General features: G+C 38.0%; 1 protein-coding gene across 1 annotated transcript in view; it reads right to left on the reverse strand.

The window, feature by feature from the left end:
• The window catches only part of USH2A (usherin), a 513,845-nt gene that overhangs the window by 275,058 nt on the left and 223,045 nt on the right, over positions 1–15,742 (reverse strand). The window contains exons 32-33 of the mRNA XM_063288775.1: positions 1,279–1,438; positions 420–591 (exon numbers count right to left, since the gene is read on the reverse strand). Coding sequence (XP_063144845.1) covers positions 420–591; positions 1,279–1,438 — 332 coding nt within the window. The remainder of the gene's footprint in view (positions 1–419; positions 592–1,278; positions 1,439–15,742) is intronic.

Consider the following 15,742-nt stretch of genomic DNA (forward strand, 5'->3'; position numbering starts at 1 on the left):
GCTGTTCTGGGAAAAATGGGAGGCAATGCTATGTATGCCACCTTGAGGGCCTGAACGAAAGGCAGAATATAAATCTACATTTTGTGTACTCAGAACCAGGCCAGAATACCCAATTCACTAAAAGAGAAAGTAAAATGGAGCCAATTTTTCAGATCTGCTTGTTCTCACTATGATTTTTTATGTACTGAATTGCCAAATCCTTTCTGTCTTTGTGATCCAATTTGATCTGGGTCACAAATAACTTGACTTTCCCCATACCTCTTTTGAAACAAACATTCAATTTATTCCTTTCCTTTAATGTGCTATAAGAAAACTTAACCAGTTTGACTTCCATCACAACAGAAAAAAGAAAATATAGATACAAACCTACAGAAGCTATCATTTGCTCAGCTGTCACATTATTATTTTTCCCAACTTACTGCTAACTTGATGAAGTATTCAGTACCAGGGGAAAGGTCTTGTATAGTATAGTTCTGAAAAAGATCTGTAGAGTTATAACTTGCATCCCAAACTTTGACATTTTTCTCTTTTTTGGCAATGTACAGAATGTAGCTGTGTACCATTCCTTTTACTTCCTTTGGTGCATTCCACCTGGAAAAAGAAGCAACATATAATTGTTGAACAATTAAAGTGGGCAGTGGGAGAATATATAATGTTTACTTAAAGAGTGAAAGCTAATCTAGTCATCAAGCAATTTTGGGTAAGTACTGAAGAACAAATAAAGCAACATAGAAAACTTTTTTATTTGAAATTTGCAGCTGGGGCCCAAATTATTTTGACATTATGTTTAGAGTGAAAATTATACTGTGATCATATCGCAAACCTTCTTCCTGTACCACTGTTTGCACTGAGGCTATGGCCATATATAGGTTACACTGATAGCACAAAGACTAATGGAAATTAACTTGGCAAATGGTAATCACAGATTTACAGAGCCACTATACTAATCACTTCTGTGCATTTAATCATAGTAAATGCATGTTGCAGACCTTATTTATGACTGAATTCACTAGGATTCTTGCATAAATTGATACTATATGTGACACAGGTAGAAAAGGACTTTGGCCTTATGTCCTTTAACCCTTTCTTATAGGGCTTGGTTTCCAGACCCTTCACCAACTTGGCAGTCCTCTTCTGAACTTGCTCCAATTTGTCACTGACTTTTTGAACTGTGGGATCCTGAACTGGGCATAGTTAACTCAAGAGGAGAGCTATTCTATTAACCAAGATTGCCCCAGTCCAAAACTACTGGGGAAAAAGAGGAAAATTTTACTTAACTGTGCTTCTATTGTTCTAGAATCCAAAACTATCAGGTCTGGCACATCCACATGAATTGGTGGGAGCTCCGCTGTAAGCACAGGGACCTGGGTACTGTTTTTGCAGCCAACAATTGTGCAGGCAGAGATAGAAAACTGGTATGCTGTAAAAGCTTTTAAATCTACAAAAAGGGGACAATAGTTGTGAAGATTAATTTTCTTATTTGGATTTAATAAAGCATTAGCAAATATTTATCTTCAATATCTCTGTACATTTTTTTAAAAAAATTAAGATATTGTAAATGTCAGTATAGTTACCAATCTTATAAAAATATAGCTCCTGAATTATAGTGGAAAATATAATCTAGAAAACATAGTCATATACATAATTAATAACAAAAATATGGAGATAAATTAATTTTTATATACTGATGTAGGCTTTCATGGCTGGTATCTGCTGGGCAGTGTTGGGCTTCAGATTTTATTGACTGTAGCCTAGACATTTTGCCAGACCACAGGCAATTGAGCAAGGACTGACTGGGCTCCTGTCTGAATAGCCAGGTGTCCTGACTGTTGATTGGTCTTTAGCTGAGCTGCTTTCTGACTGGTGCAGGTTGGTAAGGGCTGGTGTCTCATTGGTTCTTTGTTTGTGCCCAATCCTGATTGGTTGTTTTGGTGTTGTTGGTTTCTGATTGGCCCTTTGTTCACGTCAGCTTCTGACTGACCAATCAATCAGTCCCTGCTCAGTTGCCTGTGGTCTAGGTAGTGTACATTATATCATGGAAGACTATTCATACCAAGCTCTCCAGAATTTCAGATAGGGATTTTCCCCAGCATTGTCTGAAGGTACTTAGGAGGAAATCTTTCAACTTAGTGCCGATATACATCCTACCACATATCTATGGCTGTTCTTCTCTGATGTTAGAAATTTCAGAAACACCGTTTCTGAAAATTCTGACTTTAAAGGAGAACAGCCATAGATATGTGGTAGGATGTATAGTCACTGACACAGAACACTGTTTCTGAAATTATTTTTTAAAACTGACATATTTTATAATATAATATATTTAGGAAAAAAAGGAAAGGAAGGGAAAACTAAATTCTTAGCAATAACAATAAAGAATAATATATAATACATTATCCCCATTTTTATACCAAAGATCAGATGCCAACACAGGGTTCTTTTCTCAACATTGTGATGTTTTGGTTCCCTAGATTTAAGAGTTTTCAGACTCCCTTTTAATATTTTTAGTAGAACTACTATATCTAGACTGCAAAAATCTGGACAACCATTAGATAGCAACAAGGCATGAAAAAAAAAAAAACCCTCTATGCATCTGCTACCATCTAGTGGTTGTCCAGATTTTTGCAGTTCTGATATGCCTACTTTTACAAACCAGACTATTATGGTAGGTTTTAACATCTTCTCATCCTATGTTGCCTTTTATCATACACAAAAAACAGATAATGTTTGAAGGGCTGTGCCCCACAACTCAGCCTTTTGACATTTCAGGGAGTGCAGGGCATCATCTGGTGATATAGGGATGTCATTGGAGGGTTAGAGCTGAAATTTTTCATGTTTCCCCCCAAGGATTTTAAGGATGGGACTGGAAGACCAACATCTCCTATTCTACCCTTAACATCCCCTGCCCCCCACCCCACCCCCATGGTCTTCAACTGCTATTTTTCAACTCAATTTCAGAGGTAGATGACAGATTTTAAATGTGGGAATGAGAGCAATTTCTTCCCAGCAGCTTCTGACTCTTGTTCCTATTCATAATGCACTACAGAATTAACAATAACAGCAACAACTTGCTGCCACTTCCACCATTCATTTTAAAAAAAAAGCAGGACAAAAATGAGACTTGTATCTTCACGTATCAAAGAAATCCACTGATGTCTTTTCAAACACAGCATGATAAGTAAACACAAGAATAGGAGACAGGGATGTTAACATGTTTCAACAGCCCAGGTTGATTTCTACCAGCAATGAACTACAGGAACCACACATTTAAATCAAACCAGCATCAATTACTTGCCACATCTGATCCAATTTATACTGCTTGTCGGAAATTGACCTATTCAAGTGCTTCATAATGGATCAATTGCTTCAACAGATGCAGGTAGGAACATAAATCTAAATCCAGGGCTCTCCCCTAAAACTCTAAGGTTACTGTTTGTCAAGCCCTCCTGATTATGGCTTCTTGTTTTCCATTTGCTTGATTGGATTATTTGCATAACAGCAAATGCAGGCAGTTGTGGACATGAAAAACAGATTATTCTAAGATACATTAAAAATGGTTTTACAAAAATTATCTGGAGATGCCTTAAAAAGAAAGGCAGCTCAGTATATGGAAGTCTCATGGATTCATGTCAAATAAACTACAATTTACTCTAAAGATCACAAGTTATATGCTATTTAACAATTGATTTCATGCTTTTCTTAGAGAAATGTCATTGATCTCAATTTACAAAATGAACCAATAAACAGGCAATGATTTCCTTTTAACTTTCTACAGAAATTGAATGTTTTATTATGTTATTACTCACACCCACATTAGTAAATTAAAACCCAGTCATTGCCCTTTTTAATCTGTAAGGTATCATATTTATTAACAGTATAAGCCCATTCTATCTAAACTGTTTAATGTGATGACATGCCTCTGCCTTTATTCCATATTGAAAATTTGGTTTTACACTTCCTTTGCTACTTACTTCTTTACAACCATATCTACCACTAAACCTGAAAAGTTTAAGTTTGCTTTAGTGTTAAGATATAATGGATGCTAGACATGCTAATGAAGTGTGATGGTACTAACTGGCTTCAAAAAAGCACCTGCAGCCTCTCTATGAAGTTTTTAAGGGACTGCAAATTCCTCCTAAAATAGTCCACAACCTTTCCTACCTTTGCTGACAAATTGTTTTGGAAAGAGCTAATAATCTAGTAGGATCTCTGGACCATTTAGGACTCTAAAAGTTAATGCTACATTTCAAATTGGGCTCAGAAATGAATGGGAAGTGAAATCAGAAAGGACATAATATGAACAAACTGTATAGACCCAGTCAACAACCCTCTGGCTTATCTGTGACCAGCTGGTTTCTGGACTATTTTCAGAGGTAGCATCACTACATATCATTTATTAATAAAATGTATAACCAAGCCTTCACACCACTCCCAAGACTTTAGACAGTTTACGTTAATAAAATAAAATAATAAAAATATTAATGTAACATAAATAACTGAACACCATAAGCAACTTTAACAGGTAAAAATAATCTGTGTTATACTCCAAATGCTCTATGAGAAATGTGAGTGCTTGTGAACTTATTTCAGACAGAAGCATGAGGGTTCTATGAATTTCATGGGCAATATATTCCAGAGGGAAGGGACTCCCACAGATGATTGTTTCTGTGCCCATCCCCCCCATCATTTCTATGGCCATTCCACATGGTGGGTGTCTCACAGCATTCCCTCATAGGCCAACTCAATGGGAAGAGTAGATAATACATTGCAGTAACTCCAATAAGAGGTCACTGAAGTATGAATAATTGTAGATTGCTGTGGTCATAGCCTACACAATCATAATTAGCATTTCTCTTTAAGTAGTTAAAAAAAAAGCTTCGCTCCAAAAAACTATATGGGCCTCCTTGAAAATGTATCCAAAAGAACATTTACAAGCAATTAATCTAGTTAATTAATCCACTGAAGAAATTTCTAAGCACCATTCAGCTGAGTAGATAAAGCACCTACCAACAGTATCTCCATCTTGTCTAGATAAAGTCTCAGTTAAATGGCCCTTCTTCAGCAATTAGATATTGGTTCAGAACCTCTACTGCCTCACTTGAATCTGACAAAAATGAGAGACCTGGTTATCATCTGAATACCTGTATATTGGTGACAACTCTGGCCTCATCTCAAAACAAACAAACAACCCCCCCCCCCTTCTCCTAATGGTTTAAGATTGATATGAACAGCTTGGGAGGTAAAATGTAATTCCAAAAATGATGGGAGTCTCAGTCCTTCGAGGTTGGCAAGGTCAGGAAACAGGAGTAGTCTTAGAATGTATTTTAATGTGGCTAGGGTATTGTAGCATAATCTTAGATAATCTTTGATAGTAAAACCTATCAAAGCCTCTGTCTACTTCATTTTATACCTAACACAATCAAGGGAGAGTTGTTTTGAGTTTCTTTCTCTTGCTTACTAATTTTCCAAGACCTCAGATATCTTTTCTGTAATAATCAGGCATTTCCCTCCTCCTCCTCTGATTAAAACCCACATTCCATCATGCCATCTCCCCCATCAGTCACTCCTTCCTCCCATGTGTGAAGTAGACCAGGTAGCTCATCATGGTCAACAAATAACTCTGAAATGGAACATTTACCCAAAGCTTGAATGTGTCTTCCCCTCTTTTGTTGCCGAGCTACAGCAACTGGAGAGACCAATATGGCAGGAAGCAAGGAGTCTTCTTCCTGGTGATCATGTCTGGTGAGTCTGGAGACAGTTCAGAGGAATGGGGCTTGTGTGGGTATTTCCAGTGGCACTGGTGGAAAAGTTGTGGTATGTGGGACTTCCGGGGAAGAACTGGTGAACTGAAGACAGTTCTGTGAAAAGTGGAGCAGACGACTGTGGCAGAATGAAGAGCTGGCAAGTAGATCGGCTCTTCAATAATTCCTCTGGACAAGGAGAGGACTTGAGATCACCCACAAGTGCTCCAGACAGCTGCTCCTCATGAGGAGACTGCAAGATAGCAGTCTCTGGTGGGTTTAGAGCTCTGGGAGACAAGGGAATAGCCATCTTGCTCAAACCGCAGTAAGTGCTGTTGAAAGGACATTAAGTTTGTATACTTCCTTTTCTAATCACTTCTGGAAATTGCTTGTTAACTGCTTTTCAGGTATTAGGAACCTTTGGATTGACACGTTTTACAGTACTGGGTGAGTTTCCTTCAATTCTTAGTGAAAGAAGTTTTAAATACAAGTTTAAGGACTTGAAAAAATCTTTTTTTTTTTAATAAACAGCAAAAGGGTGATTAAAACTTTGATTTTAGAAAGCTACAGATTAAGAGTCCAGATAAATTTGAAATAAGATTTTGGAATTAATTACAAGGAATCCTTCCCTTTTGTTTTGAATTTTTTTTTTAAAAAAAACATAAGGTAAGATTTTAAAAACTGGACACTAGAGGGAACTAAAGATTACAGTTAAAGGAGAAGAATACTTAAACTTACGATTAGAGAATGAAGCACAATATGTTAACATTGGACATATTGAAGGATATTTTTGAACAATGGACCCAGAAATTAATTTTAATAGTGTCTGCCTCCATAGATAGACATGTGTCTAAAAGATGTTATGGAAGAAGAACAAGTTCTACCTCACAGACTGAGACTGAGTTGAGGGTGGATTTATGATAAGCTACAAGAATGACATAGAAAAAGATGTTACACTGGACATACAAAAGAAACTGGCTGATGTCTTAGTAATTAAAAGGGATATACAAACAACAAACCAAGAGAGTGATCTGGATAATTTTCCTATATGGGATTTACAAAAGAGGCTTGTTAAAGTTTTGAAGACTTTTTTGAGAAGGGACAAAGAAAACATTAAAAGAAATCAAGTTCTACAACATTATTTGAAGGAATTAAAGACTAAGATTGTTAGAAGTAAAAGGAAGGAATATAAAGTTGATTTACTTGATCAAGGGTAAAACAGATATGCTATCTCTGATAACCCTTAACGGACTTTTCCTGATATCAGGACTGAAATGACGATGCTTTATGGATTTATTTATAGATAAAAGATGGGATATGGGAAGAAAAGATCATTTGTTGTATTTTAAGTGGAGGTGAGAAGTTACTAAAATTGTTTATACTTGTGATGAAGGTGGGAAGTCACTTCTTTATATATTTTTCTTTTTCTTTACAATATTCTTATTTTTTCTTTCTTTTCTACTTCTATTTTTTTCTTCTTTCTTTTCTGCACCTTCTCTTTCTTTTCACTCTTCTACTTTTTTCAGTTTGTATTAGTTTTTACTGTTGTAATTATAATCTTTAATAAAATTATAAAAAAAAGAAAAGTTGTGGTATGTGAATGTCTTCTTCCACCTTCCACTCCATGTCAAAGTAGCCTTTCCAGTGAAGCAAATACTTATGCCGGGTCTGGAATCCAAAATATATTCTACTTCATATTCCTCTTTCTCATCTATGAGAACTGGTGGAGGAAGGCAAGATAGAAAATGTGAAGGATAGGGAGGTTCCTCCCATACAAGGAAAAAAGTGAAACATCAAGGGTACTTTCATGGAGATGGACAATTGCAAATCTATATTTATTTGTTTGTTTTTTTAACAGATTTATAAGGCTGCTCAACTCACACATGATGACTCTGGGTGGCTTACAGAATTAAAAACCATACAAACACAAAAACACAATAGACACACCCTAGTGGCAGCAAACACATTCATATCATTGGCATTCATATCATTGGCTCCGAAGCAGCCTGGGGTCCCCAGGCCAATTGACAGAACCACGTCTTCAGGGCCTTCTGGAAAAGGAGCAAGGAGGGGACCAATCTTATATCTGGGGGAGTGATGTTCTAAAGGGAAGGAGCCACTATGGAGAAGGCCCTTTTCCTTGGTCCCACTAGATGTACCTCCCTAACTAAAGGGACCTGCAGCATGCCCTGCCTCCCTGCTCTGGTGGGCTGGGTGGATGTGACTGGGGAAAGGTGGTCCTGCAAATAACCTGGCCCCAAGCCATGTAGGGCTTTGAAGATGATAACCAGCACCTTGAATTGGACCCAGAAGCAAATTGGCAACCAATGCAGCTCCCACAAAAGAGGTGACATATGGGCAAGTCTAGGCTTGTGCAAAACTATGCAGGACACTGGATTTTGAACCAACTGAAGCTTCTGGATATTTTTCAAGGGCAGCCCCATGTAGAGTGCATTGCAATAGTCCAAACGGGAGGTGACTAGGGCATGGGTGAGTGTGAATGAAAGGCCATTGGATTAGTCTGAACTATGACAGGGAAGGGGACAATAAACTTTGAGTCTAGTTTCTTGGATGGACAGGAAGAAGGTAAAAACCATACCAAATCTTCCTCCCCAAGCAATCTTGCTACCTTCTTGCCAATGTACATCTTCCATATATTTTATGAAGCCTTGGCTAAATCTGTTATTCTAAGAGAAGCTATGCTGCCTGTCTCTCTTGATGAAAATCAAGACAGTTTTAGAGAGCAAATGGTGGGGATTATAGCCAAAAACTGTTTGAAAGGGAGAAGACATGCTGGTCAAAGAATGCAGGGAATTATTGTATGCAAACTTTGGAAATGACAACAAATCAGGTCAATTGTCCTGTAGAAAGAAAACATAACAATGCAAAAATTGGTCCAGCATAGCATTAGTGTCCTCTGATTACCCATTTAATTCTGAGTGATGAGATGATGACAAATGAACATGAATATCCAGCAAGTGGAAGGGAACCTGGATGTAAAATGAAAACCATATGACCTGAAAAATATGGTCTAGAAAGAGTTGTGCAATCTCTGAAGCAGATGCTGGCCTTCTTGAAGGCAGTTCAACAGATCTGAAATTACAGGTAGTGGATAGTGATCCCTAATAGTCACCAAGTTTAGAAGCCTATAATCATAGAACAGTGTCAGTGAAGAATCATCTTTCTTTTTTTAATTAAAAAATAAGAGTGCAGATGTGGAAAAAGAAGAATAGCAAATGAATTCTTTCTTCAAATTGTTGTCTAGGAACTCTTTTAAAGCTGCTAACTCTTAATTGAATATTGCCTTTTAGCTGGCATCTGGGATCTAAATATTAAGTTGATGGTATGTTACATGTCCAAAGAGAAGGTAAGGTAGATACTGCTTCTTCCCCAAAACTTCAAGAAAATCTGCATAATTTTCTGACAAAGAAGGAAGTTCAGACAGTGGTGTGAGAAGGAGAGAAGGAAAAGGGTCAAATGCCTGCAAATAGTGCTGTTGACATTTTGGAGGGGAAAAGAAACTGTCCGTTGCTTCTGGCGAATATTACGATTATGTTTCTGAAGCCAGTCGACACCAACATCTGGGGGAGATGGGCGGTGATAAAAATTTGATAAATAAATAAACATAATTGGGACATGCAAGGAAGCAGTAAAGTACAATTGCAAGAATATTTCATTGTCGTTTATACTCAGTTCCAGAGGAGTCATATGTTGCAGAATGGGACCTGAATTAAGAGGTCTTCTGCTGTCAATTCATCTCCTAATGCACAGGCTTTTCCAGTGATTCTGAAGGCAAGCCAGATTGTTGCACAATAGTCTCATCTATAAAATTAGCATTCACCCAGAGTCCAAATGAACTGAGAGTTGGATTTGCAAGCCTATGGAGGTGTCAAGACTAATAGGCATTATATTGCCTGGTTGCAATTGCAATTGCCTGGTATGGGGTGTCCAAGTTCCCTTTAATTGTCTGAGGATCTCCTGTGGAGTTCTTGGAAGGGGAAACTGCAAAATTTCTTGAAGACAAAGTTTTGGAGTGGTCTGGGCATTTACTCACAAGGTGACATATTTCACCTGCAGTACTTCTAGCTGACTCTGAGCAAGAAAGCTACATGCCTCAGTGTGCAACACTAAAAACACAATTCGAAGTCTCCTTTTGCGATTTCTCTGCTGCCAAGAGGGATCTCTTATTGCTCCTATTTGTATGGGCTGCACATCATTAGAATCCAAGGAGGCAATGAGGAAGGAAGAAAGGATGATGAAAAGGTGCAAAACGGTCTTTCTTCTGTGCCTCAACTCCTCCAAACTGCTATCAGTTATCACACAAAGTTGAAATAACTCTTCCAAATTCTCTGCAGTGCCCTGTCTTACCAATTCATCCCTCATTTCATTGGAAAGTCCTTCCTGAAATTGGTCAAGCAGGGGAAAATCATTCCAAGGCATAAACCTGGAAATCAATCATGTAGTCATAAATTCGCTGAGTTCCTCATGTCAGCTGTCAGATCTCCCAATTTGCTGTTGCTATTCTGGTTGAATCATCAAATGCAGCTCTAAATCTTTGCATAAAATTTTGATAGCTGTCTAAATTGGTATCATTATTGTCAATGAGTGGAACTGCCCATCTGGCTGCTGCTTCTTTCAGTAGACTCAGAACAAACACAACTTTGGTCTAATCTGTAGGAAATGCTGCTGACCTGCCCACTGTAAACAATTCATACTGAGTTGTGAAAATCAGGAATTGATCTTGTCTCTCCCCTCCACACTCCCAACTTCTTTGGTAAACTTCCAGGAGAACAGAACAACACTGGCTGTGCAGCAACTTGTGGGACTGCTCCCAGATGAGGTAAGCTTTGTCTCAAGTACTGAATCATAATGTTGTGCAGGTTTGTTATTTCTGTGGCTACCTGTGGTTAATGCTACAATAATGCTTCAGCCACTTGTTCTGCAGACAGGGGTGCCTCGAGGTTCTGTCACCATATTCTAAGTCTAGAAGGCCTCTCTAACAAGAAAGTAGAGAAGCTTTCAAAATTGATATAAGCCCTCCAAGTTTGGCAAAGTCAGCAAAGAGGAGTAACTAGGAGTCTTAGAATGTACTGTAATGTGGTCAAGTTATTAAAACAGAATCCTGAAAATCCATCAAAGCCCCTCCCTACTTCAACTTCTACCTAACAAAAACAAGGTTGTTTTGAGTTTCTTTCTCACATTTTCTCAGACGTCAGATATCATTTCTGTAATACCTTCCCATTCTCCTCCCCTCTGTCTTGAGTCAAACCCACGTTCCATCAAACAGAGTAATATCCTCACTGCCACTGCCATGAGAAACTTCCATCTATAATAGCTTAGAGCAAAACTAGTGCTGTATTAACAACTCAACATCCCAACCTACAAAACCCATCCAAATGGAAAACATGGCTGATGGTATTAAAGACTGCTTAAAGATGTAAACAGAGTCACATTATCCTCCAGTTCCTGTGTTAGTAAACTCCATCCTATGACATTATTACACTAAATTCTACTCTAAAACTTGAAACTATAATGGAAGGATGGGGAACCTGTGGACTCAGGCAGTAATTAATTGAAGTTCCTGCATTCATTAATATTGACCACGCTGACTGAGTCTGCAGTAGTTGTACTTCAGTAACATCTAGAGGGATGCAGAACTCCATTCCTAATCAGTTTTACTTTAAAATATCTGGAGTTATCTGGCAACAACCCATTCAAAGGTCTTGTTTAGGAAGCAGACGTAGGCAATTGGTTTTTAATTGCTAATATCTTCCAGTTACTACTACTACTATCTAGGTGAAATGTCTTTAGGAGTAATGTAATTCTTGCAAGGAAAGCAGGGAGGACAATACCAGAATCCCAACTTTGTCTGGGAAGCCAACATAACTTACCAATGCTCAAGACAGTGATTCAACTGTATAGAAAGCCTATTGAAGAATATTATATTCCTATCAATTTGTCCAGCCAGGTGTCAGTGACATACACAATTAAATAATGATTTTGAATCTGTAAAAGTTACATGTTACTTAAATATTCTTTGAAGTGATAATTTTGACTTTAGATAGAAGCTCTATTTGAACATATCAAGAGGACACCTGGTGGGGGAAAGAACTTCAGGTCTATAAAATTATAATCTCCAATTGTGTAATCCTATTCCTCAGAGTAAAACACACTGACCTCAGTGAGACTTACTCTTCTAAGCAGATAAGCACAGAATTATACTGTGAATCTTACAATTTAGACATGCTCCTAAATCTGCACAGAGCACTACAAAGTTCCAATAGTTCTCGCCTCTCTCTCTAACACACATACACACACACACTCACACAATCCTCCATCATGTGTATGTTTTCAGCTGAATATATGAGGGGAATTAGAAGTGCCAGGATGCAGAATCAGGATTTCCAGGTTATAGACCATGGACACTTGTCTTTGATTAACAGCAGAGGTGATGAAACTCCAGTGGTCATTAGATCTACGTAGAGCTCCTGTCAAAAAACTAATGTGTAGATGAAGTTTCATATCCTTCTTTATGATGAAATTGACAACTAAACAAATGATGTTGTCTTAAAATCTCACAATCCTTAGAGGGTATAAATTATGTTTATAATTTATAAACAAAATCTTGTGTAAAAGATTGCACAAATGTAGTCTCTTAAAAAAATGCTTTCATATACAAAGGAAGTGTCTACTTTGTAAAACAGGAAATACTTTACAGAAAAAAAGGTATTCTAAGCTAGAAATACTTTCATATACCAAAAAAAAAAAAAAGGTTCATGTGCACACACACACACACACACACACACACCCATGAAACAGTAGAAATTCAGGCATGCATATTGTATAAAAGGTGAACAAATGGTACAATAGCAATATATTTTGGAACTAAAGCTAAAATATATTGTAAGTATTTAATTAAAATTCAGAAGCTGATAGTAATTTAGCTGTGCATTCTTCTGATTTTATTTTTTAAAACAAGATCCATATTCCAATCACTGCTCAGCTGATGAAACAGAGCAAACCAAAATGTAGTTATTTAGTGTGTAAATATCCCTCCACATAAGGTTCATCTATTGGCTCCAACTGTTAGCCCTATTTTTCAGCATTAAATCTGAATTTCCTTGCATGGTTGGTTTAAATGAGGTCATTACATTGCCATCCATGGTTTAATTAATATTTCTTTGCTTTCTCATTTCAATTAGTGAACAGTCAAACAGAGTGGCCCTGATCCTGATCTTTTTTGCTAGCATAAAAAAGGGGAATGCTATTACTAAAGATTTCAAGCAGAGTATTAATAATACGAAACAGCCAAGTCAGCTTTAAAGGTAAGAACTATTAGAAATCTTGTGCAGGGATAGCCATTCTGAACAATTATTTTGCAATCCTGTTTCATCAGGTTTATATCAATATAAATGGAAAATTGCTGTAGTAAATCAGGGACTAATTGCTGCAAATCTGATTCTTACATGTGGACCCAAAACCTGCTTACTTGGAAGCATGTCCTATTGATTTAGGCAACCTGACAAATAAGATCCTATGGGGCAACTACTGGCCAGCACTATAGAATTTTCTTGAGTATTTGACAAAACGTATTAAAGAGAGAAAGATGAGGGCTTAATTGAAACAAAGGGCAATTTTGTATGCAGCAATTTGAATTTGATACAGCATCCAAATATAAAGTATAGGCATATTTCATGAAATGTGAAGGATGTAAATAGTCAGATTTGACTTCAAAATATTAAGACCACGTGATTCTTTCCCCATCATCAGAGCAATTTAGTGGTATTTGATAACTTTAACAGCAGTTTGATAATGGAACTCATTACCCAGAGAAATGGAGGTTTTCCCTCCACTGGATGTGTTCATGCAGAGGTTGGATGGTCAACTGTCAGGTCATAGATGCTTCAGTTTCGATTCCTGCACAGAGCAAGGGAAGGAATAACCTGATGACCTAAATTGTCCCTGCCAGTTCTATCATTCCATGACTAAGAAAGTGCCTAGTCCTCCTCCTAAATCAAAGTTGATGGAAGATTTCTCTGTCAAATGTCTCTCTCTCTCTGTGTGTGTGTGTGTGTGTCTGTGTCTGTGTCTGTGTGTGACTAAGAGATAAAAAAAAGAGTATGTTAAAGCCAAAGTCTACATGGCATAGTTCAGTCAGGACAGGAAGAGTGGCCTTGCTTTAATGTGCATACCTTTCCCCAATCCTACATGTCAGAATCTTGGAAAGCAAGTCCCATAATCCCAGGACACTAGAAGCTATCAATAGCTACTCACAGAAAGAAAGCCACTTTGCAAATCTTCAGAGATATTCTCATCCCAATGATTGCTCTTTGTGTTCCAAATTTTGGCACTGAAAATAGGCTGCCAGGTAACCTTATCTACTTATGTACTAGAAACCCTAAATTTGGAAAGAATGACAGAAGAAATGATGGTGAAGCTGCAATGCAATCCTTCATGCTCTCCCATTGCAGAAATAAGCGATAGACAGCCATGGTTCACAATTCCATTCTCAAGTATGCTTGGGAAACTGCTCGTTTTACATCATTTTTTAACTTTTCACAGAATGAATAGATTTTACCTATTGCTTTATATAATACCAATATCTTGTCCTTTTGCATAATTCAACCTCAAATTATCTATTCATCAGTTGAGAAATGTAAAACATTTAATAAATAATGGGTTCTGGGTAAAAGCAAACAGAGATAGAGAAGCTCTTTCTATCCCTTCTACCTAATAACTTTGATTTTTAAAGCAGTCCATTGCTGAATATACAAAATGAAAATCTTCTCTACCAGTCCTATACTTGCTTTTCCTAAGGAAAAGTTTATTTTGAACAAAGGGGGAGGGGACACAAGGAGAAGACAGAGGAAGCAGAGATGAGATATAGAGTCGTTGAAAGTTGGGTGGCATACAGTTATTATTATTATTATTATTTCAACTTCAGATTCAACTTGAAAGGAACATGGAAGTTTCATATGAGGAAGTTTAGATACTAAGCTTCTAGTCTGTCAAGGCTGCAGTGGACAAGCCACGCTACCAAGCAGTAAGGTCAGGAGGAAAATCAAATACAAAATAAGACCCTACAAAAATCCAGGAAAATAAAACAAGGAGATGGTAGTTTACCCATCTTCAAGAAGCCATCACTGGATCTGACTGTGTTGGACAACTTCCAACCTGCCTCCCACTTTGCATTTTTGGGGAAGGTCGGTGAAAAGGTGATCATGCTGCAGCTTCAGAGGACCCTGGAAGAGGTGGACTGTCTGGATCCCTTTCAGATCTGGGCACAGGGTTCATCCTGGCAGTTCTTGATCTCTCAGTGGCCTTCAACACCATCAGCCTGGGGGCTGGGAATGGGAGGCACAATCTTGTGCTGGTTCTTCTCTTTCTTCCAAGGCCAACTCCAATTGGTGCTGTTGGAGGAGGGGGAAGAGGTATGACCCTAGATCCCTTTTGTGTGAGGTGCCTCAGGGTTCAACTGTCTCTCCACTCCTATTTAACATCCAAATGAAGCTACTGGGTAAGATCATCCAATGGCACGGGGTGACATATCATCAATACATTGATGATGCCCAGCTCTATATCTCTGCCAGAGCTGATCAAGTGATCCTGTGGGAGTCTTGTCTTGGTGTCTAGAGGCTGTGGGGGCCTGGATAGGGAACACCTTGTTTCAGCTCAACCCTAAAAAGCCCCCCAAATCCAGTGATTTTCCACCTTAGTTCTGGATGGGGTCACCCACCAGATAGACCAGACCAGGAAATCAACTCCTCAGGAAGGCTAAAACTACCTTTATTGAGATTGGCTATAATAACAGAATCTTCCAAGTCTGATTGTGCTATACCACCTCCTCCTTCTCATACTCCACTGAATCAGGAAGGAAGTCTGCCTGAGCTGCTTCATTTTATCTTGTTTCTCAGGGCTTAAATACATTTCAGCCTCTTTTGTCTAGGTAATGGTTCTTGCATATTTCCATCAAGGTCACCCTCCTTACTCTCTACAATGTA

Source organism: Candoia aspera, chromosome 1 (assembly GCF_035149785.1).
Source record: "Candoia aspera isolate rCanAsp1 chromosome 1, rCanAsp1.hap2, whole genome shotgun sequence".
Lineage (NCBI taxonomy): Eukaryota > Metazoa > Chordata > Lepidosauria > Squamata > Boidae > Candoia > Candoia aspera.